General features: G+C 39.2%; 1 protein-coding gene across 2 annotated transcripts in view; it reads left to right on the top strand.

The window, feature by feature from the left end:
- The window catches only part of si:ch211-246m6.5 (von Willebrand factor D and EGF domain-containing protein), a 99,888-nt gene that overhangs the window by 37,693 nt on the left and 37,435 nt on the right, over window positions 1-24,760 (top strand). For both annotated transcript variants that reach the window (XM_049471255.1, XM_049471254.1), the window contains exons 11-17: window positions 1,504-1,706; window positions 2,719-3,018; window positions 4,412-4,806; window positions 5,482-5,616; window positions 16,102-16,238; window positions 19,821-19,982; window positions 23,779-23,883. In XM_049471255.1, coding sequence (XP_049327212.1) covers window positions 1,504-1,706; window positions 2,719-3,018; window positions 4,412-4,806; window positions 5,482-5,616; window positions 16,102-16,238; window positions 19,821-19,982; window positions 23,779-23,883 — 1,437 coding nt within the window. The remainder of the gene's footprint in view (window positions 1-1,503; window positions 1,707-2,718; window positions 3,019-4,411; window positions 4,807-5,481; window positions 5,617-16,101; window positions 16,239-19,820; window positions 19,983-23,778; window positions 23,884-24,760) is intronic.

The raw sequence follows: 24,760 nt of genomic DNA, 5'->3' as shown, positions 1-24,760 counted from the left end.
ATAACACCTCAGCAACCACCTGGGACACTTGGCAGCCACCTGAAATTCAATACCAACCACTGTTCTAATACCTTGGATACCTTTGCAAACACCCAAGAGAATAATTAACTTAGCAACACCCCAGCAACCACCTTGAACACCTTAGCAGACACCTGAAATACTACAGCAACACTTTTGAAATCATCTAGGATACCACTGCAACCACTTTCAGTAGAAGCATATTAGCAACCTCAGCAGCAACCTTAAATACTATAATTATCGCTTTAACAATCACCTTGGATACCATGAAACCTTCCAAAGTAGGAGCACAGCACAAAAACACTAAACTAGCAATACCTCAAAAACCACCTGGAGCACCATAGCACATGACCAACTCCATAGAACCACCATAGCAATTAATTGGCAAGACCATAGCAGCCACAAATGTGCTATAGCAGCCTCCCTGGCAACCACTTTGCTTACCATTAAACCTAAAAGCACATTGGCAACATATGGCACCCAATTAGCAACATCTCAGCAACCACAGGGATACCTTGGCAGCCACCTACACACTGTAGCAACCACATTGGATACAATACCAGGGTATTGCCTCTTTACAGGGACTAGACGAGCTGTGAGTGTGCATTTGCACATCTATGTCAGCAATCGGTGCAACTCGAAGTCATAAAAAGCATTTATTAGAAGGGGTGTCCACAAACATTTGGGCCCAATTCCATTTCACCTCTTGGCCCTACCACTTACTCCTACCCCTTTTTTATGAGTGTAACTCTTCCAGGGAACAAGGAATCCTCCTCCTAAGAATTGGGACAACCCTTTAAGCACCCGATACGCCATCAGGAGCACTAAAGTGCAGTAACCTAGCTGCTGGTTAACTAGTTTATTGAGGGCATTGTATGTCTTCAGAAAGGGGGCAGGTGATGCAGAAATTAATTATTATTGTCCATTCCTTAATTCCTCTTTGATAGGAAGCTGAAATTAGCTTTGTTTAGCTTTTATTTCATTTTATTTTATTTTTCCATTCTGCCTTAAATGCTGCAGCCCCTTCCAATCCGGGAAAGTTAGCTAGCTAGTTAGCTACTAAGACAAACTACTAGTGATCTTTTTTATGCTTGTTGTGAAGAATTTGACATTGAAACTACACAAACTATGGTAATATAGTGGTAATTGTAGCTTTCAACAAGGAAAATACTTGTTGTTCCACCATCCTGCCAGTGATTCTCATATCTCTCGGTTTGAAGTGTGCCTCGGAAAAATCACTTCCCCTCTGGCCTTACAAGAATCGGGACACCCCTACCCCTTGGTGTGCATGCGCAAAACAGAGGGGTAGGGGAAAGTGGTAGGGAGAAGGGGTGAAATGTGACTGGGCCTTAGATATAAGGTGTAGGTCTTGTTCAATAGGTAAAGGCTGATGTGATTTCCATTTTCAAATTTTTAATGAAAATCAAATGTTGCACGCTTTTATAACCAACATGCCTGAGCGCTCCTGTAATCTGACCCCTGCAGATCCTGTTCCCCTCCGGAGCGTTTGTGCGAGCAGATGTCGGAGACTGGGGAATGAGTGTTTCCGTCAGAGCGCCGAGCCAAGACTTTAACGGCACTCTCGGCCTGTGCGGAACTTTCGACAGGAACACTCAAAACGACCTCCTCGGTCCAGACAGCAAAGTCCATCAAAGCAGCAACCTGGAGAACTTCATACAGGACTGGAGGTACAGAACAGCGTTTATACTTAATATGTAGTGCATCATCATTGGCTACCTTATCAATATCAACTACTTACTCTTGTTCACCATTGGATACCATGGCAGCCACCAAGGGGCACATTAGCAACACCATAGGATTCACTTATTAACTGATCATAGGATTCCATTATTAACACAAGCAACAACATAGCAACCACCTGAGACGCCATAGGAGCCACCTAAAAGAATGTTAGTAAAACAAGGTCTCCCAGTTAGCAACACATTGGCAACCACTTGCGATGCCTAAGTCATAAAAAAACTTTATAAACACCTTATTAGACACCCCTGCTTTTGCTTATTAACTTGACGCTTTGTTAGAAACACCTACTCTTGTGCTTCATCACTGACCACAGGCCAAACTAGTTAAATTTGACTTGCAACCACCTAGGATCACATTAGCAACACCCTTAGAAGTCCCTTAGAAACTCCAACCGTTGACAGACATCTTACTCTGCAACACCATAGCAACCACCTGAGACACCCTAATTGTCACCAAAATGCTTGTTAGTAATACAAAGGCACCCAATTAGCAAAACATTAGCAACCACCTAGGAACCAATAGAACCACTTTATTAGACCTTAATTATACCTACCTTATGATACTCAATCGGCCACTTTATTTGAAACAACTATCCTTGTGCTTCCACGCAAGTACAGTAAATTTGAAGGCTAAAGTTTCTCACCAGTTGCAGATTTTCATCATAATCCCTAAAAGCTGCAAGTGACACGGAGCCGGGGAAAGAGGAAAAGCTGTTAAGATTCAGATTTGTGTCCTTATCTCTTCCTAACCTTGAGTTACTTTTTTCCTGAGATAAAAGAGGAGTGGGTGGGGGGGGAGTTCGGGAGTCAAATTGAACGGCTAACCTTTATCAAATCCTAAATCCTCTCTAGATTGCATGTCTTGGGGGCTTAATTCAAAAGGCTAATGCGGAAGCTCATTTCCGGAGGCCATATTTTCTCTTTTATTCCGCCGCGTCAGGTTGGAGCCGGGGGAGAGTCTGTTCGACCAAACGCCGACCGCTGAGGCTGAGCAGATAACGAGGGGCTTCTGCACCTGTCAGAGCGAATACGGCCCTCAGAGCGTCCAGGAAGCTTCACCAGAACTGTCGGTCACCCCTCACTGCTTCTCCTGGGACCACGTGGACAAGACCTCGCTCTTCCCCTACCGAGACGCCACAGCCGAATTTACGATCCACCGGCCGGAGCTTAGGAGCGACCTTACTGTGGAGGAGCTGAGGATGGACTTGCTGTTTGACCCGGTGAACCCTCATTTCAATAGGTTATTATTACCTTTAACATTTTGGGTAGCTTGTTGGTTTTAGGTTTGGGTACAGTAGTAGACCTTTAAAGTCGTAAGTGACTGGTATCTTAAACTTCCCAAGTCGGGTTTCCTGGCTTTTATGGGGAATAAAAAACTGTCCATCACACACTAAACAACTAGCGTTTATACACTAGATGACTACAAACTTCTTGTCAACCAAACAAAAAAACAGTTGTTTCACAGTATTTAGAAGGTGCAGAGTAAATATGGAAGCTCAAAAACTTGCTGCAATCATTGTTTGTTTCCGTTCCACCTTTAGAGGTGTCAATTAATGAAGTACAAATAGTACAATTAGAATTGTAGAAAGTACTGGAGTAATTATTTTTTAGACAACTTTTTACTTCTACTCCTCACATTTTCACCCAATTATCTGAACTTTCTACTTCTTACGCTTTTAAAAATAGCCTTGTTACTCCTATTTCATTTCATCTTTTTTTCATCCCAGCTTCTCATCTTTCACCAAAAAAATTCTATCTAGATGACTTTCTCCATCCAGATAGAGTGAATCTGATTTTGGGTGGATGGGAAGTATAAATATATAGCATTCCAACACCCTATTGGTTTAAATGTGATCCCTCACACCTGCACATTTTATATCACTTTATCAAGGACAAAGCAGATGTATGGACATGTAGTCTAGTATAAAAATGGTTCGTGGCAGAGACTCCAGAGAACTCGAGCAAACTCGAAATGTCCCAACTAAGCTTCTTTAATATATTTGCTTTGTACTAAAATGCATTTATTTTTCAGTTGGCATATATGCAGCTAAAACAGGGAGTCTAGTGCATCCCACATTTATTAACATTAAGATTTTAATATAAAACTATAAATTATTATGGCTTTTAAAAAAAATGTGTTTTGGGGAAGGGGGGGGGGCGCAAGCTAAATAGCTTTTGTGCCTTTTGCCTTTTTTCTTACATTATTTTTACTTTTATACTTTAAATAGTTCTGAAAGCAGTACTTTTACATGATTACAAAGCTTGATGTGATACTTTAACTTATTTAGAATTATTTTTAACTCTAGTACTTATACTTCTACCTGAGTAACGAATGTGAATTCTTTTTACACCTTTGTCCACCTTTAAATAGTGCAGTGATTTTGGACGTGATCTAGTGCCAGAATGTAGCTGTTTCATCTTTTAAGGTGGAACATAAAAATTAAATAAGAAGCTTCCTAATAAAAAGACAGGTTCAGCTTCGCATAATGGTAGTTGAGTTCATTGGCTGGAGACAAGACCAGCCCACACTTTAGCCTAGCATCTCTGGTCAGATCCTGAGCACATCATTTGGGTTTAATCAACTGCATCTTACAGAAGCTCTTCCACGCTGAAAACAATTTTTCTTGTTTTAGTTTCAGAGAAGCTGCCTTTGAGCCCCTTTTAGGTCACAGAACCAAAAGGCACACCCATCCTCAAGCCCTCCAGAGCCTCAGCCACATCGACCTGGACAGCGTGGCGTATTTCTTCCCTGATGACCACCTTTCCTCAGACCGCCCCATCACTCACCCTTCCTGGCCCACTCCTGGAGGCCTCACCTCAGCCAAAGCGCTGGAGCTCTGCCGGCTAGCCCTGGTAAACTCTACCGTGGGCGTGGCCTGCGGGGGTCTCCTAGGCCGGCGGCTGGAGGAGGCCGTGGACCTTTGTGTTCTGGACCTCCAGCTGAAGGATGACCTGGCCTGGGAGGACGCCCTGATGCCCTTTCTGGAGAATGAGTGCGAGAGACGCTGGCTGGAGAACAGAGCCTCTGGTACAGACACACAACTCAAATCTACTGTATTAGGCCACTTTATTAGAAACTCCCTACTCTTGAGCTTCATAACTGGCCACTTTATTTGAAACACCTACCTCTTGCTTAATATTTGGCCACTTTATTAGAAACACCTTTTCCTGTGCTTAATCTCTGGCCACATTATTAAAAAGACCTATTCTTGTGCTTCATCACTGGCCACTTTATTAGAAACACATTGATTGTGTTTCATCACTGGTTAATTATTAGAAACACCTACCTTGTGCCTAATCACTGGCCACTATTAGAAACACCTACCTTGTGTTTTATCACTGGCCACTTTATTATAAACACCTTATTTTGTGCTTCATCACTGGTCACTTTATTAGAAACATCTATTGTTGTGTTTGATCACTGTTTATATTATTAAAACCACTTTCATTGTCCCTCTGGTCTCTGGTTTAGTAGAAACACCTACTTTTGTGTTTCGTTACTGGTCACTTTAACGGAACACCTACATAACATTGTGCTTCCACACTCTGGCCACTTTATTAGATAAATCTACCTTGTGCTTTCACTGATTGGCCACTTTGTTAGAAACCCCAACTCTTGTGCTTTGCATTTAAATATAGTTAGATTTGTCTGTTGAACAATAAAATAAAAAGATTGCATTGTTTCTCTAAACCTGCCCTCTAGTGTCCGGAGCAGCAGAGGTGGACGTGGCGATGGCCCTGCGGTGTCCGAACCTGTGCAATGGAAAAGGGAAGTGCATGGATTGGGGCTGCCAGTGTGATTCGGGACACAGCCACTACGACTGCAGCCTCACCATCAGTAGGTGCCCATTACGTATAGTCCCAGTGGGGCCATTCAAAAGGAAAGTGCATAGTAGAATTTTCTTAGCAGTCTTGGAAGATACGTATAGACTTGTGCAAAAGTTTTTACACCCCTAGTCCCATACCATGTGGTGTTGATTTTCCGAGTCTATCCAGGGAAATAACATTTTCCCTAATTTGAAGGATCGTCCAATTACAGAAAACACTGCGTTCATAATCAGTTTTGGATCAGCGCTTCCAAAGCCTGCCTTCAGGGAGTCCGAGCCGTTCCAAGCAGACGCTTAGATCTAATTACAGCGCAACCAATTAGCTAATTAAAGACTACGCTGACTGCAGGGCCAATTGAGGCAGGTACGTTGAAGCTGGATCTGAGCCATTGCAGGAGGCTTTCAAAGCTTCTGATTGACTGCCATATGAAAGCAGTACAAGGCCAGATACAACCGAAGAGTGTACCCAAGTCAACAGACCTTCAATAGACACTGTGTCCAGCTCTGTGAAACCAACCTGAGAACACATACAATCGTTTTGCCCTTCAATCAACAGCAAACATACAGACCGACAAACCTATATATGGGCAATTTTCACACCGGGTCTTAACCAAAGTTCATATTTTTTACATTGTGTACAGTACATTTTGTTGCATTTAGTTTTGATTTTAAACTGCAGTTTGGTGAGTGGACTAAATAACTTCTCTTTGTTCTGTCATCATCAGCTACAGTGGTGTGAAAAAGTTTGGGCGCCCCTGATAATCATATGATTTTTCTTTATAAATCAGCAATATCATATAGCACACAAATACAGTTATATTTGAAAAATTCATAGGATTTACCCCTGTCATTGTATTGATTTGAATACCGTTAGTACTAATAACTGGAACACAAAATTTGTTTGGTAAGCTGATTGATCCTTGACCTACATACACAGGTGAATCTAATTATGAGAAAGGGTTGAGGTGGCCAAATGCAATTTGTTCTCCTCTTTGCATCTTCTCTAAAAAATGGCAACATGGGAGCCTCAAAATACAACTCTCAAATGACCTGAAAACAAAGATTGTTCTCCCAAATTTGACTGGGTGAGTGTGCTAGAGGCCGCCCATGCTTTCACTCTGTTTGTGTTTAGCATGAACGCTAATCCAGCAAACCACCTAACAAGCCATCCGCTACACTCTAAAAAAATAGTTTGGTTCAACAAAAAAATAAAATAAATGCAGCGGTTTGCAATAGACTTCCTGAGCATGTACTTAATAACTGTCACGGTCAACAAATATTTTTATGTATCAAGTTGCCTTTATTTAAATAATTAAGTACAATGTATTATAATAACAATTATACTTAATTGTAAATTGCAAATTATATTTAAATACATCTGCAGCCTATCATTAACCAAAAATGATTTATTCTTCTTGTTGATTTGCTCGTATAATATATTTTCTCAACCCTCTCTGTTGCCTGTATATTGTTAGTTTTGCTTAAGTTGTCTTTATAAAGTTAAACAATTGCAATATTTAACAGTATGATCAACTTTATTCAATACTTTAGTCCCACAGCATATCCCTCACACACTTAAACTGGAAAAAGAAATGGTAGGCCTACTGTATACTGTATAGAAGTCACAGTTATAGAAGACAACAATGCATGCAAAGAGCAAGTTTTTAACCTTTGTTTCCTAGAGGAATTATTTTTTTTCAAAATTAAATCATTTTTAAAACCATTTAATAAAGAGTATATGAACAGTTTTGAAAAGTCAGGACTGAAAATGACTGGTAATAGATGCCTGGTTGCGTTGCCAAAATGGGCGCCGAGTGAACTGATTTGCCTGTCTTTGGCAGAGTTAGTTGACTAAGCTAGCTTGCTAATTAGTTTCTGCCTACACCCACAATTAACACAGCCAAAAGTGGCAAACTTAAACACCACTACAGCAAACCACATATTCGGCTCATGAAAATAGTTATAACACTCACCTTGGTAATGTTTTGCGATTTTTGCCTGGTGGAGCATCTTGACTTCTCCAGACTGATCTCCAACATGTCCAAGTGGGCGGGAGAATTCAGATGGATGAGGAAATTAAGTCGCCCAATACAGATAATTAGGTTGCCAAAAATTAATTTAGCTTTTTAGTGATTGGGATTGATGTAATAAATTTAGTCTGGTTAGTCAGGAAAGTGTGTTAACTCAATAAAACATTAAATGAAAATAAAAATCCTGCCAAAATTATGTTTTTTTTTTTTTTTTTGCCATATCTTCAACAGGGCATTTATTTTTATTATGGCTAAAGGCCATCAGAATTACTTTTTAGAGTGCACTTTCATCAAAGAGACTATTAAATAACAGGATTCATTATGGATAGAACTATTTTACTTTAAAAGTACCAAGTAGTTATGCAACAAGAAACAGAAATCCTGTATAGAAGAAAAATATGCATCAGGATTCCTCAATAATCGTTTTATAATAATCACATCACAGACCCCTGAATCATAACCTCATCAAATCGTACGGTACCTAAAGATTCCCGCCCCTACTTTTGCTATTCAATAAAACATCCAAAATGACTAAATGAGACGACTCAGATGAACCTGAGTGATGAATAGTGAAGGCTGCATAAACTCAGGTGTTTTGCTCTCAGTTTAATCTGCTGTATTTTGTCTCTGTTTGTGAGACAGTAATATTTTAAGCAGTGTATGTAGCCAAAATGTGTTTAATTAAATGGGCTCGGGGACCGTTCTGCCGCAGCTGCTTTTCACAGATGGTGGTGAAGATGCTGGAGCATCTCTGTGGCTTTGGATCAGGTCCTGTTTTTTTTTTTTTTTTTTCTTCCCTGGCCCTGTTCTTTTCATCAATCCCACTATCTCCGCTATCTTACCTCATATGCCTAAAATATGGCTCTTAATTACATTTTCCATTGGACGCCGTTATCTCTGGTCCCTAAACTCATTTAATGTAACCCTCTGCCTCTCCTGTCTCTCTGCGAATCACAGAAGACGGCACAGATGGTAGCTTGTGCGATTTGTTTTTTTCTTTTTTGTTGAATTGCGATGCAAAACGTCCTCCGTCACCATGCTGTCGAAGTCCTTGAGTGGGCTCAAGCGGCCGCCTCTGGTGGGCAGGGCTGGAGAATCACTAAAAGCCTTTTAACTCCATCAGCCAGATCTCCTGCCCAGGAGATATTTTCATGCTAATGTTAAGCTAACACCATCCAAACAGCCCTAGACCTTTACTGATCTGCTCTCAGGTATTAAATGTACATTTTCCATTCTCACTCCACGTAGAATTGAGCTGATCCTCCGAGACCTTTTAACATCCCATTAACCACAGAATGGAAAGAAAATGAGGAAAGAATTAGCAAGTAGTGCAGGGCTGGAGGCTTATGCTTTCGGTGGCACCAATAACGTAAGGAGGATACATGTTTAGTAATAGTGGGGATGCACCTGGATATTTGGCAACCAAAAATATTGGTTATATTGCAGAGTTTCCTATAAAGTTAGTCATTTTTAAGCAGCAGCGTGCAGCAGACTCAAAATCCCTCTCCTCTGACCAGGATGGCCAACAAATGGCAGGTTTAAACTCATTTTTATACTCTGTTTGCATTCATTTACCTACATAAAGCATCCAGCATCACTTATCACATTTTTGTAATTTTATTCTAAGTTGCCTACCTCTTAATAAACTGGCTTTTTCCATATTAAAGGTATAAGCTGTACAGGGCTAGCTACAGGAAGACTGACTGCATTTTAAGTTTTAAGCTATCTTCAAATGACTGTAGTAAAAGTAATACCATGGTAAATCCATAACAAAATAGCACTGATATATAATACCACTGAGCGCTCAAAACAAGAACCTTTTTGAGCATAAGGAAATGACACTAAGAGGAATCAAAAACTTACTAGGAGCATGAAATAGAACCACTGAGAGGAAGTCATTGTGACAAGTGTTTCTTTTTGATGGTGAGGTAGAAACACTAGGAGAAACCAAGACTCAAACAGAGAACTACCTACTGTGTGCACAAAGAATAATCACTGAGAGAAAACACCACTTTTAAAGAGCATGGGGAAAAAACACTAAGTGGATCCAAGACTCAAAAGGAGAACCTCAATTAGAGCATAAGGTGAAATAGGAGAAAATGACAAAGAACCTCTGACAATAACCAAGTCTCAAAACAAGAATCTTTATATGATCAAGAGGAACCAAGACTCACCAAACCTCCCTAAAACCCCTGAGAGGAACCAATACTCCAATGAACAACATGTTTAAGATTGTAAGTGCAAACTCTATGAAAAACTGCCCTAATATCATCATATCATAAAGAAAAACAACTAAATGGAACCAAATCTCAAAAGTAGAACCTCTAACCTGCAGCTTCAAATGTATCCTGTTTACCAGAAAGATTAAAAGAAACAGATCCATAAAAAAGTGAACTAGCTACAAGTATAAATAACACTACTTAAGTTAATGTATGTTATAAAAAACACTACTGTTTTGACTAGAAGTAAAATATGATTAGAATATAACTATAGAGCTAAAATTATGACTAAAATTTCACTATTTAGGTACATTGGTTATTAAAATGGCACTGTTGTGGTAGTTAAATGTGCAACTAAAATAATGTAACTGCTGAAAAGTGAACCACAGCTAAAATAAAGTGGCTGTATTGATATAATTAGGTATATCTAACTTCAGGAAGAGTATAATATCCAAATAATGTCAGCTAGAATTTTTTTTACTTCTAAGTAACATAATGCGCATTGTCTGAAGTTTGGCTTCTTTAGTTTTACACTGGAGCTAAAGACCTTTAGGCTAATGGTCGCTAACAAGTAACTGATTACCACTATTCATACTGCATGCCTCATTGTAGCATGTGGAGGTCTTCCGTTATTTCCAACAGACATGTCTATTTGGTTTCTGTCACTGTATGACTCACTGTTGTCTATAAACATGGAGTGAAGTGTGTTAGCATAGCCGCGGTAGCAGCCTGAGTGTTGTTATAGATTTATGGTAACAGTGTCATAGTGATAGAAACCATATCTCTCTCTGAATGGAGAGACGACAGAGGTTATTTATAAAGGAGCTGTGCATTTTACCCATCACTGGGATCGCTCTGATTTATGCTGTCCGCTGTGGGACCGGGGTGGCGGGATAAATCTGTGTAATTGGCCGACTGATCACACAGCGGAGAAGGATCCATCAGTCCTGTTCTTCTGAAGTCCATCGCTCTGTTTATGGCCAGCTGGGCCTCTTGCTTTAGAGACTGATCTCCTCAAGTTCCATTTGTTTCAGGCTGTTCCCGTCCCAAACCACACAATGTTTTATACTGGTACTTCAGGCCACAAACCCCAAAACCCTACACACTTTCATTCATCACAATTAAGAACTTAGTTTAAACAAAATTGCAGTGCTTTAATTGATGTCTTTTTTTGGTTTCGGATCAACCCTTTCTTTTAGTAAACTTTACTTAATTTATTTTTGCTGAATCAATCCTTTCTTTTATTAATCTTTACTTAATTAATTTTTTGTTGAATTAATCCTTTCTTTTAGTAAACTTTACTTAATTTCAGCATACAATATTAACTAATTACAATCACTTAATTTATACAATATTACTGAAATAATTAATTATACATAATATATTTTAATTCCTGAAATTTTAATATTTTAATTTAAATATTAGTTAAAACACACGTTACATTTTCTCAACACATGGATGGCATGCAACATTCTTTTTAGTATACTAAAAACTACATGCCATCCATGTGTTGAGACAGTAAGACTTCGTCTGTTTATAAAATAAAAAAATAAAATATAAAAATTATATATATATATATATATATGTGTGTGTGTGTGTGTGTGTGTGTGTGTGTGTGTGTAAAATAAATTATTTGAGTAATATTGTATAAATTAAGTAATTGTAATTAGGTAATTTAGGAAATTAAGTAAAGTTTACTGAAAGAAAGGATTGATTCAGTAAAAATAAATTAAGTAAAAATTACTAAAAGAAAGGATTGACTGAAGTTCAGTTCACTTTTTTATTCTATGTAACATTAAAGTATTGAAACTTTACTTTCAGTTACTTAAATTAATCTGAAATTAAATTTATTTTAGAAAAGCAAATGCAGAAAGTTGATATACTTTTTAAAAGTACATTTTATTCGTAATTTTTTCAGTGTGTAACTAGATTGATTATTTGTTTATTTGTTTAAGTATTTGCTGATTATTTGTTTAGGTTAAACCTAAAGCTAGTTTAGCAGACCAGCATTCACACATCCACTCACTCATTCAGAAGAACATGGAAACATCAGTGTTTGTACGAGTTTCTAGTCGCATAAAGCTTCAGAATCCTGATGGAAAGAAATGAGAGGAAGAGTGATTCCATCACAAATCTGTGTGCTATCTGTTATTTTTAATTAGCTGGCTCTGTGCGGAGCCTCGGAGAAGAGCAAGCGAACTTCTCTCCTTTTTTAAGATATCGTTAGCGTTGGGCTTTTATGAGCACATTAAAAAACACGCCATCTGGAGTTAGCCTGGGACAAAACCAGCGAAAGTAAGAGCGTAAGTGCCTGAATGTTGAGCCTCAAGAGATAAAGAGAGCGAGTCCTCATTTTAACTTCAATATCGCTCAGCCTCTTCCTTCCCCCGGCCCATTGACGCTAACGCAGCTTTCAGCCTAGCCTAGCGTTCAGCATAAGTGCATCTATTTTGAGTTTGAGCTGGAAATGCGGTGTAAATTAATTTGCGTCTGCAGAGATTGTGTGCACAGCAGGCAGCTGAGGTCTGCGCACTGGAAAGGAAAGAAGAAAAATGAAAAATAAGAGCTGTTTTTGCTGAAAGCCAGCAAAGTCCTGAAAGCTATTACTCACAGCTAACGCTAACACATCCCACTAATTCCACTGTACTATTTCTTTTAAAAGGCCTTAGTTGGTGTGCTTTGTCCACTACACTGGATCTTTACAGAATCTTTGTGTTCTTGTTAAAGTACAGTGATGGTTACAATGTCACAAATTGGGATGTGTTCACACAGCAGGTAAAAGTGGCCCAAATCCATACTTCTTGTGTCTATTCATTCAATTCAGTTCATTTAAGAGTTTATGGATAAATCTACACTAATGGGTGTGGTGGTCTGGAAGTGAGTGTTCAGGTAAATATCTGCCATGTTTTCTATCTTCAGAATCAGAATTGCCTTTATTGTCACATGGTCAACCAGCGAAATTAGCCATCAACCCATCCATACAATAACATACAAGGGGGAAACAGGACAGGATAGGAAGACAGGGTAAGCCGCAGCGTGTGCACGCGCCGCCAATCATTTCTTCAGTTAGAGGGATACAAGGGGGAAGAAGAGGGTAAAAAAAAAACATACCCCTAGACTGTGCCCTGAAGAGCACAGTGTAGGAACATCAAAATTCACATTTCAGTTTCCTCAAAGTCAGAAAGCCCCTGACTCTTAAAGGGACTAGCAAGTGATACACTGATGATTTAGTAAGGGATTTAGTTCATGCCATTCACACGTTTTGAGATGTGCAAGGCGCACATTGACACACCCTAAATCAAGCTGCACAATGTGTAATTGACTGCTGTGCTACAGATCACTAAAATAGGGCTCTAAATCTGATATTTTTAATATCTGATTCGTAAGACTGAAACTACTTACTATCTTACACTCTGCACAAGGCACATTTGCGATGCTCATAGCTATCCAACACCCTGCCAACACCCTGTCTTATTTTCACGTCTCGTGCCTGCGTCCTTTAAAATTAATAGTGTTTAGTGTTTCTAACGAAATGGCCAAATGCGGCAACAGGACAGAATAACGTGTGCGGAAAGGATTGGCTGTCTGTAGCTGAATGATATATCCTTTTTACAGCAAGGTTGAGAGAGTTCTCGGTGGTAAACCCAGCTTTTGATATTCTGACAAGGACGAAACCGAAACTTCAGGTGAAGTAATTATTTTTTTTTTGTGAAAGTGCATCGGTAATAGATATAAGTCGCATTAAAAAGACAGTTTAAACAGGCCAAATTTGCTCTTTTTTAATGAACGTGACACAAACATGTCATTTGTGTGGCTATGTAAACAGAAAAATCACACTAAACCGAACAAAAACAACAATAAACTGTATTGAAACCCAATAGACATAAGAAAAAAGGCTGTACAGAAAAATAGAAGACAGCAGTAAGTGATTTTTTTTAGTGGTGGGATAGAGAGGTAGCAGACCTCAGAAATGTTTATGCAAGCCACTGTATCTTTCATGCGCATCATTTGAAAGTGAGTGAAATACACCTGAAACAAATGAATGCCTGTTTACAGCGAAACATGAATGCATACAATTCCCAACACAAAAATATTCCTAGTTAAATAAATATAGATTATTGGAATATTGGCTTGATTATCCCAAAATGTTGTATTTTGAATTTTGCAGCTATGGCTTTTTTTTTTTTTTTTTTCTAAGCTTATCTATTCAGTGTAAATTATCCACAATACACTGTGATGTACAGTACGTTCACAAAGACAGAAGTATGCGGAATATGCATGTGTATTAAAATAACTTTGGGATTATTTTTATGTGGCTTTGGGTTCTGACTGCTCCACATAGTTCTGCTGTCTCAAGGTGAGGTTGGCTTGTTTTTTCAGCTCTTTCGGCTGTTCTTGAATCTGTTCTAAGGTGTTGTAGAGTGTTGTAGCCTTTTTCACACATTGTCGTGCTTTGAATTCCTAAACTTAATTTGGTTGTATTTTGTAGTGAAGGACAAGGTGACACAGCACACAAAAAGAACCGTTATCTCTGCATAACCTTCAGGTTCCAGCTGCTAAATCTCTTCAGTACTGCCTCCTAAATGACATTTCTCTTTCCCGCACTTCCTTTCTTCTTTATGTTCCTCTTTGTCCGGACAAGTTTGTAGCAGCTGTTTCTTCTTGATTAGCAAAATGACTATGGTGCATGCTAATAACTCTAGTTATTAAATTAGCAAATGTTACTGTTCTTTTCTTCATTTCCTCAGTTGAAAAACCACAGGCTGTAGTGGACTAAAGTACGCTGAACTTTTAAACTATTATGCTACAGGGTACTAAAGTGTAATTGTAGCCAATGTAATGGTCAGTGCACTCATAACCTCTTGAGACCGCTCATATGCATCCTTATATGGGGGACATTACATTTCTGGTTCTCTGCTCCCTGACACTTTATTGATTTTTTTTTTTTTTTTTTAAACATTGACCTTTTGTCATCATATGGAGACACTGCCAGTAACATCTAGTGGTCACATGACATCATTACAATCAATTTATTAAAAAGAAATGGCAGGAGTCCCAGTCAAAATTTCTACAGCCAGTCAGAAACCGGTGCCAGCTTAAAATGTATTTGATTTTTTATTTTCTATATTATTAGTAGTGCTGAGCGGTATTACCCAAAATGCATATCATGGGTTTTTGCAAGATTAAGATGATTTCACAGTATATTACATTTATTTATTTATTTTAAACACTCATTACTCACTACTGCTCTGTAAAGGTGTTACTGCACCTACTTTGATACTTTTAGAGATTCTTTCTGATAAAGGTTTTGTACATGTGTGACTTCTGTGCTTCAGAGAGAGAGAGAGAGAGAGAGAGAGAGAGAGAGAGAGAGAGAGAGAGAGAGAGAGAGAGAGATTTATTGCGACAACCCATCCAAGGCCAGAGTGTAGCCAGGTCATGCCAAGAGAAACAAATGACATTTAGACTGAAGCGTGAAGAAGCTGTGTGTGTGTGTGTGTGTGTGTGTGTGTGTGTGTGTGTAAGGGTGTGTCCTGCAATATATATTTTAGTAGGATTGTAACACCTATCCCTAGCCTAATCAACATGGATAATTAATAAAGGTTGGTTTTTTTTATTGATTGATTTGATTGATTGATTAAAGCGATATAGAAAAGCAGTCCCAACAAATCTTTTTTATTAATTATTTATAAGTTTGCTTGTCAGCAGACTGAGTTCAGTCTGAGGTTGAAGGCTAGCTCATGCCTCCTCAGAGCAATATGAAATCAGCCGCTGATGCAGCATGACTGGGTGAGTAGCACGCTCTGAGGAAAGCACAGCGACCCAGCTCCGATACATCAGCTAACAGATGCCTGTGCTGAGCAAGATCACACTAGGAGTGATGAGGGGAAAAAAGCTCCATCTATTTACGCAGAAAGAGGGCGAGGCCAATTGTGCTCTCTCAGACTTGATCTGGGATTTGAACTGATAATCCACGAGTCATACTGTCAGCACCTTAGTAAAGTTTTTCTGTGAGGTCCACAAACTTTGTGTGCTCTGTTTCCATTGGCTATTATTGGAATGTGTTCAGAACAATTGCTGACCAGTATGCACTACTAGATAACACAATGGTAAAAAAAAAGTTGATTCTTGATTTATGTTCCCAGCTGTTGACTCTTGACAGCTGGGAAACCTGCAGTTCTCTTTCATGATCCAGCACAGGATGTGTTGTGTGTTTTAATATGTGTTTGTTTATGTGTGTTTTCAGGCCAGCCGATCGAACTAACTGATCTGGAGAACAGTGGAGTGTGTGATGTCCGTGCTCTGGACTGTAGCACCGTGAGAGTGTTTGGACTTGGGTTCATCGACTCACCAAAACTGACCTGCATTGTCACCAAACTCACTGTAAGCTTTCAAAAAAGAGGAGTCAAGGCAGGGATTGAAACCAAACATAGTCAGGTGGAGGTTTGAGAACAAAACAACATATGATGAGAACCAATCACAGTTTGGGGGAAGTCTCAGAACAAAACAAGGTGGTCAGTCGAACCAATCACAGTCAGGGGGAGGTCTAAGAAGAAAACAAGTAGGTGATTTGAACCAATCATACTCTATGGAAGGGTTTTAGGACAAAACAAGGTGGTGATTTGAACTAATCATACTCAATTGGAGGTCTCGGAACAAAACAAGTTGGTAATTTGAACCAATCAGTGTCAAGGGGAGGTCTCAGAACCGAACAAGGTGGTGATTTGAACCAATCATACTCAAGGGGAGGTCTTAGAACAAAACAAGGTGGTGATTGAAACCAATCATATTCAAGGGGAGGTCTCAGAACCGAACAAGGTGGTGATTTGAACCAATCATACTCAAGGGGAGGTCTTAGAACAAAACAAGGTGGTGATTGAAACCAATCATATTCAAGGGGAGGTCTCAGAACTAAACAAGTGGGTGATTTGAACCAATCAGTGTCAAGGGGAGGTCTCAGAACCAAACAAGGTGGTGATTTGAACCAATCATACTCAAGGGGAGGTCTTAGAATAAAACAAGGTGGTGATTGAAACCAATCATATTGAAGGGAAGGTCTCAGAACTAAACAAGGTGTTAATTTGAACCAATCATACTCAAGGGGATGTCTTAGACCAAAACAAGGTGGTGTTTTGAACCAATCATACTCAAGGGGAGGTTTTAGAACCAAACAAGGTATTGATTTGTACCAATCATAGTCAGGGAAGAACTTAGAACAAAGCAAAGTGTTGATTTAGAACCAATTGTAGTCAAGGAGAGGTCTCAGAACAAAAGAAGTTGATGATTTGAACCAATCATACTCAAGGGGAGGTCTCAGAACCAAACAAGGTATTGATTTGTACCAATCATAGTCAGGGGAGAACTTAGAACAAAGCAAAGCGTTGATTAGAACCAGACGTTTTCAGCATATAGTCTTATAAGAAAACAGGGTAGTGATTAGAACCAGCTATAGTCAGGGGGAGGTCTCAGAACAAAACAATGAAGTGATTAGAACCAATTACAATTACAGGAATTGTGTCCCTGCCCACCCTGCATAATTTACACTTATGCTTTGAACACTTTGAGTCATCTCTTCCCGGAACCATCAATATATCTCCTTATCCTGCTTTTACTGACACAGTACTTTATAATATTCCATTACTGAGGGTTTATGGGTCTTGCTTAATATCTCTCTGCCATCTGTCTCCATTCATAATTAACACAGAGTGTGGTGAGGAAGAGGAGGAGAAAGAGGAGGAGGGTAGAGGCAGTCTCAGGAGAAATAAATGAGAATAAATATCAAAAATATTAATCAGGCCCTTACTCAAACCATTGTCAGTCACCATATAACATAATAGAGAGCATGTAGGGGAGGGCAGGGCAGGGATATGTTGTTTGAACGTGTCTTTTATTGTCTTATCTTTCACAATTACCATATTTTTGCAGTATACGGTTCACTGGATTATAACTGCTAGCACTAGCTGTGGTTAGCGCTAGTAAATGCTGCCGAACAGCACTTCACTGAGGAATCCTGGGTGTTCTGGTAAGCCTGGGTGATATTAGCTAGCGGTTTGTCCCAGAAAGCTTGTTTTAACACTGCTAGCCAGGGTTAGCAGCAGGCTACAGGCTGATAACACTCACCTCTAAACGACAAAAGAGCTAGTGCTTAGCACGGTTAGCGGCTAATGCTAATGCTGCTTTAGCAGTGCTAGCTGGGGTTAGCAGCAGGCTACAGACTCATAACACTCACCTCTGAACAGCGAAAGAGCTAGTGCTTAGCACGGTTAGCAGCTAATGCTAATATGGCTGGAGAACATAACTGAAACTCCTGTATAAAACTGTACTTCAGCAGCGTAGCTTTACTGCTCATTACAACCTGACTTCAAAATTCATACATAAGACGCACCAACTATTTTTGGAAAAATTAGATAAGTAGATAAACAGCTCACAGCAAGAGCTAACCAGACTGAAGAAGAGCTTCCAAACATGGTGAAGGTAGATTTACACACTGTTGCAGCTCACAGCGAGAGCTAGCCAGGCTAAAGTACAGCTTCCAAACATGGTAGAGGTAGTTTCTCAGACTGTTTCAGCTCAGAGAGCTAGCCAGGCAAAAAAATACAGCATTTAAACACGGTGGAGGTAGTTTCATACACTGTTACAGTTCACACAGAGAAATAACCAGGCTAAAATATAGCCTCCAAACTTGCTGAAGGTAGTTTTAGACTAAGAGACTTGCTACACTACAGATGTTTGGTAGATATGGTGAAGAAAAAAAATTGAGTTTGATGAGGCTGAAATATTCTGTGCTACTTTGTGGTGGACATATACAGTTGCACCTGGAAGGTGAGGGTTCAGAATTGGTTCCTCAGGTGCTGAATTTAAGCCTGTCCAAAGGCTGAAAGACCCTGAATATTTATTCTTTCTCCTCCTCTCTATTCTTCTCACTCTCTTGTCATTTTCACAAAACAAATAATAAGAAGGCCACAGCGCTGCTTAGTGTCAGCAGTGCTTTATCGTCCTTCATCCAGGCCATTCGAATACACTTATTTCTAATTTATTCCTTTATGATTTATCTATTGCTTGCGTTCGGACCGGAATGCTCATCAGTACAAATTATTTCAGAGTGTTTTCACATTCAGGCTCCAACCAACCAATCATTAAACATCATCCTTCAATAGCGTACCCCACATCAGAATCCCCTACATCAAATCCAGCATTAAAACGAAACACGTATCATTCACCTAATTAAAGGACACATTTCTCTTTCTTAACTAAAGGCCTGATATCGCTTTATTTTATTCAAAGGCAGATGTCCCTCACTTTATTGAAGGGCTGATGTCTCTTACCGTATTAAAGTGTCAGTACTTCTTAGTTAAGCAACTGGCCAACATTCCTCCCTCTTTAAAGAGCCAATGTCCCTTCCTCTTTTAAAAAAACGATATCCATTTCTCTTTTAAGAAGCCAATATTACTTTCTCTTTTAAAGAGCCAATGTCCCTTCCTCTTTTAAAAAAACGATATCCATTTCTCTTTTAAGAAGCCAATATTACTTTCTCTTTTAAAGAGCCAATGTCCCTTCCTCTTTTAAAGAGCCAACATTCCTTACTCTTTTTAGAAGCCAATATTCCTTTTTCTTTTAAAGAGCCAATATTCCTTTCTCCTTTTAAGGAGAAAATATCACTTTCTTTTTTAAAAAGTCAATATCCCTTTCTTTTTTAAAAAGCCAATATCCCTTTCTTTTTTAAAAAGCCAATATCCCTTTCTTTTTAAAAAAGCCAATATCCCTTTCTTTTTTAAAAAGCCAATATCCCTTCTCTTTTAAGGAGCCAATATCCCTTCTCTTTTAAGGAGCCAATTTTACTTACTTTATTGAAGGGCCAGGACTAAGTTAAGTAAAACCCAATATCCCTTTTTATTTCTTTATTTTCTACATCTTGTTATATATCATTTAGATCATGTTTACTGACTGTGTTTTATGGTTTTACAGCGTGTGAATGAAGACTGGATCGGTGGAGAGGAGCAGCAGACTAAAGCCTTGTTCCTGAGCTCTAAGGCTGTTGACTGCACGGTTCCCCGCCTCAGCAGCATGGCCATAGACACCATAGACTTCTTGGCTGAGGAGCATCCGTACGCACGATGGGAGATTAAAGTATGTTTGGTCTTAAAACCTCTTAACTCCATTAAAGACTAGATTAAGATTAATGTGGTGAAATGTATAGCTTAAGCTACTTTTAATTTATCTGTATTTATTTGTAAGTGCTGCTTCCACACACACACTGCATCCAAAGTTTAGCGTACTTAACCAAAGTTACAGCATTACACCTCCTTTTCTTCTCCAGAACATTAAAAATGGTTTGTGAGTGGGTCTTCCAGCATGACAATGACCCAAAAACATACCGCCAAGGCAACAAAAGAGCACATTAAGGTCATGGAGTGGCGTTTATTTAAATTCTATTGCCTTTAATCATTTCAATCTTTTTAGGTTCATATTAACTTGTTTTTTGGTTGCTTACTTTTAGATTTGTAACCGTTTTTATTTATTTTTAAAGCTACACAGATTTTACACATTTTACATTATACAGATTACACTGCTTCCTAACATTTTCTAACATTTTATTAATTTTCTTTCTTTTTTTGTGTAAATTTATTCTACTATTACAGTTATTCTACAGCATTACAGCATTTATCTTTTTTTAATTTTTTTTTTACTTTTTTTTATGTACACTCCTTTTAAATGTTCTCCCTGTTGATTTAAGGATAACTTTTAAATGTGTAGATTAATTTCCGGTGCTGAACTGTTGACAGTGTAAAGTAGTCTAAACTAGGCCTCAGTCATGACTGAGTAAACAGCTAGTTTAAGGGTTTAGGGATTGTTTGGAGCGCAGTTTCTGGAGGCTCTTGTGTCTTCAGGTGAGAAGCGCTCATGTTCCCTGTGGGTCGATTAAAAGGACAAGTGTGTGTGTGTGTGCGCGCACTTTCGTAGGGAAATAAATGGAGGGCTATAAAGCTGAAAGCGGTCCTGATTTAAGGGGACGTCAGCAGAGGACAAATCCTCAGATCCCGATCCGCCTGAGGCGTCTCGGCTGAGCATCAGATCAGCACATTAGCGTAGCAGTTAGCGCCGGTCTCCTTCACAGCCGCGGCTTTAATGGCGGAGACTGCGCTCCGTACTCGCTTCAGGAAAACCGTTTCAGGGAAATCTTAATAACGTGTGTGAGCGTGAGCGTGAGTCAGGGAAGGCTGTTTTAAAATATGACATCACCAGCGCAGCGAGGCGGGAAATAGGTGCAGAAGTTTTCCATTTGGAATGACAGCGGATGTATGCTACGCTAGCGTATTTATGGCTCCTCGGATGCTGATCGGGACGTTTCTTTAAGTACATCGTTGACTTTAGGCAAGTTTGTTGCCAGTTTGTTGACTTTGCAGCTATCCTTAATGTTCCTGACATGAATCTGGATTCCTTTAACCCTTAAAGTCTCATGTATAGACAGTGTCAACAATGTCATGAATAGGGATGTTCTGATCCCTATTCATCCCAAGTCTGAGTCTGAGTCATTTGATTTTGATTTGAGTCCCAATCCGATACTTTGACAATGCAATAAAAAAGTCCACATCCAAGTAGTGCATTAAATGTGTAATTCCATCGTTTTTAAATTCATTTTTAATGTCTAGTTGTGGTCTCTAGTTTGAATGAATGCCACGTGAGCCGTTTTTTGTAAGAGGAAAAAGAGAAAAAAAAAAGTGCTCTTTCTGTTTAACCCTGCTCTATTTCACTGAATTAAAACTGGATTTTGGGTCTTGCTCATGAATATTCATACAGAGCCACTGCCGGCTTAGACACTGTAATTGCAAAAAATAATTCTATTGCCATTTTAAAATATTGGAATTGAAAAATAAAAAAAATTCAATATCCTTTAAAAAATTATTGAATACAACAACAGCAAATATTTTTAAGGTCTGATTCTATTGGTCTAGAGAGTTTAATGCCAAACCCACTCTGAATGACTAATTAAAACGATTAAATGAAGTAGAATTTTCAAAACATGAAATTTTCAAAACATGTATGTGGGGTAATAGTCTTTAAATTGGATTATACTTAACCAGTGCAACGCAAACTCAATCCTGTTGTACATCCTGTGTTCTGTTTCTCCTTAAAAGGATCAGTTTATGTGAGTGAGTGTGTGCGTGCGCGCGTGCGTGCGTGTGTGTGTTTGTGTGTAAATGAGCTCTGAGCTCAGTAGAGTGATGGAAAGCTTCATTAGTGCGAGTGTGAACGCTAACGGAGCCGTGCGGAGTGTTTGGAAGGTGAAGTTAAAGTCAGAGGCTTTTGGGTGAAATGGATTATAGACAGTATCATCATCACCTTCCACACGCTCATTAATTTGCGGGGCATCAGGGACCGCAGGCCACAGCGGGGGTGGCAAAATCAACAAACCGTAGAATACACATTCTTCTACACACTCCAGTCAGAATATTATGAACACCTCCTTCTTTCTGCAATCTCTGTCCATCTATCTTATCACCTCCACTGATCATATTGGAGCACTTTGTAGTTCTATTCTTTGGGTGGTGGGTCATTGTTCTTGACGCTCCAGTGGTACTGACCCTGTAGTGGTGTGTTTCTGTATTAATGTTGTGCTGATACAAGTAGATCAGATACAGCAGTGCTGCTGGAGTTTTTAAACACTGTGTTCACTCTATTAGTCACTCCTACATACAGCAGCTCCACCGTGTAGATGAAGTAAAGTCCGAAACGGAAGCTCTGAATCTGTTGCTGCACAGTTTGTGTTGGTCATCCACTAGTCCCCCATCAGTGGTATCTCTGTCACTATAAATTTTTTTGCGAACAATTGTGATATCATTGTCCTTTTAAATCATTAAATGGCACTAATAGAGTGATAACATAATACCATTACATTTGAAATTGCACTCTTTCAAAAACAATGAACTTTTTTTCCGTTACGAATTGTACACCTAATTTTGACAAGTGTGCCGCATTTTCACCAACAAAAATAGGTTCTGGAACCTGAAAAAAATTCTCACTTGGAACTAAAGTAGGTTGTAGTAGGTTCTGCAGCAGGAACTGAGAGCCATTATATGCAGCTTCCTCTGTTGATGACGTTTTATGTTTCATATCCCCAATTCCACTAAAATATGTGCAAGCACAGGCTGGTTCACTAAAAAAGCACAATGGTTCCTATACACCTGAACAGAACCAGTTCCAGAGCCAGAGTGTTTACCTTTAGTTAAAAAGAGCTAACAGTGTGTATAGAGTCGTGTGTATGTATTAAAGCACTGGTCCTTGTGTGACTGGCTAAAATACTGTTTAATGTCATTTAGGGCGTTTATTTGCAGAAAATGAGAAATGGCAAAAAAGGACAAAAAAGATGCGAAGCATTGCAAAGGATGCAAAGAAAAAGTTCATATTCATAAAGTTTTAAGAGTTCAGAAATCAATATTTAGTGGAATAACCCTGATTTTTAATCACAGTTTTAATGTATTTTCATATCTTGGCATGTTCTCCTCCACCAGTCTAACATACTGCTTTTGGATTACTTTATGCCGCCACTCCTGGTGCAAAAATTCAAGCAGTTCAGTTTGGTTTGATGGCTTGTGATCATCCATCTTCCTCTTGATTATATTCCAGCAGTTTTCAATATGCACAGCACAACACACACTAACACAACACCAACACAACCAACTCCTGTGTTCCAGTGGGTTCCTGACCAGGTTAGGAGGAGGATAATAAAATATGCAGAGATGTTGAAGGATTGCAGTCTCTAGTTATAGAACTACAAAGTAGAAATGGACAATGAATGTGGAAACAGGGAATTGGTCATAATATTCTGACTGGACTATGTATTTTAACACTTAAAAGCCTTAAAACCTAATCGTGTCTACACAAAGTAATGCTCTCACTCTCTCTCTCTTTATCTCTCTTTCAGGTGTCTAATGATGGAAGTGTGGTCAGTAATCCGAAGGTTTTGACGCTGTATGATGGTGTGTGTCAGCAGTGTGCCCCAACCCCATCTGGACTCTGTAAGATAAAGGTAATAACACAAGTGTATCTACCTTATGATCTCAGTCCAGGGAGAAGCAGAGTCATGTGACCAGAGTAAGGATCAGACTCAGAATCATACACACACACACACATACTGTATTTTATGGACTATAAGGTGCACAGGATTATAAGGAGCATCAATCGAAACAAAACAGTCAGATTAGTCAAACTTTATTCAACTCATTAAAAATAACACTCAACATTGTTCAGTTGCAAGACGTAAAATACAGAACAATACACACATTTTTTCAGTTCATTCCTTTTCACAAATCCATCAGATTCTTCGTCTTCAGTGAAGATGGAGGCGTAACTCATCAGGTGTTTGCTCCCTGTCCCAAAACATGCCAGCTCTCACAAACAATCCCATCATAAAACATTATTTTAGTATTCATAACAATTTAGCAAATCTGTGTGTAAAAAAAATGTGTGGAGAGTGCAGCGGCTATTTTTTCTCATTCCAATGTGGTGCACTACTAAGGATGCCTACATTAAAGTGAACAAGGGTTTCACCATGTGTTCCTGACGTAATCAGTGTACGGATGCCCACATAGGGCAAATGTGAGGTCATTTTACACCACTGGGAGCCACTGGATATAATAGGCACAGTGCAGAAAAGCTATGTCTCCAATAGGTGACCCCGTGTACCATACAACCAGAATTTGGACATAAGGCACACCACCAAACTCCTGGATGGAGTTTCCATGTTCTCCCTGTGTCTGTGTGGGTTTCCTCCGGGGACTCCGGTTTCCTCCCACAGTCCAAAAACATGGAGATCAGGTAAATTGGATACTCTAAATTGCCCAGAAAAATTTAATACTCTAATTTGATCCGGTGTGTGTAAGTGTGTGGTATGTATGTAAGTTTGT

The sequence above is a fragment of the Astyanax mexicanus genome, chromosome 23 (genome assembly GCF_023375975.1).
Source record: "Astyanax mexicanus isolate ESR-SI-001 chromosome 23, AstMex3_surface, whole genome shotgun sequence".
NCBI lineage: Eukaryota > Metazoa > Chordata > Actinopteri > Characiformes > Acestrorhamphidae > Astyanax > Astyanax mexicanus.
Note: the sequence above shows the minus strand (reverse complement) of the source record. Positions and strands in the feature narration are given on the sequence as shown.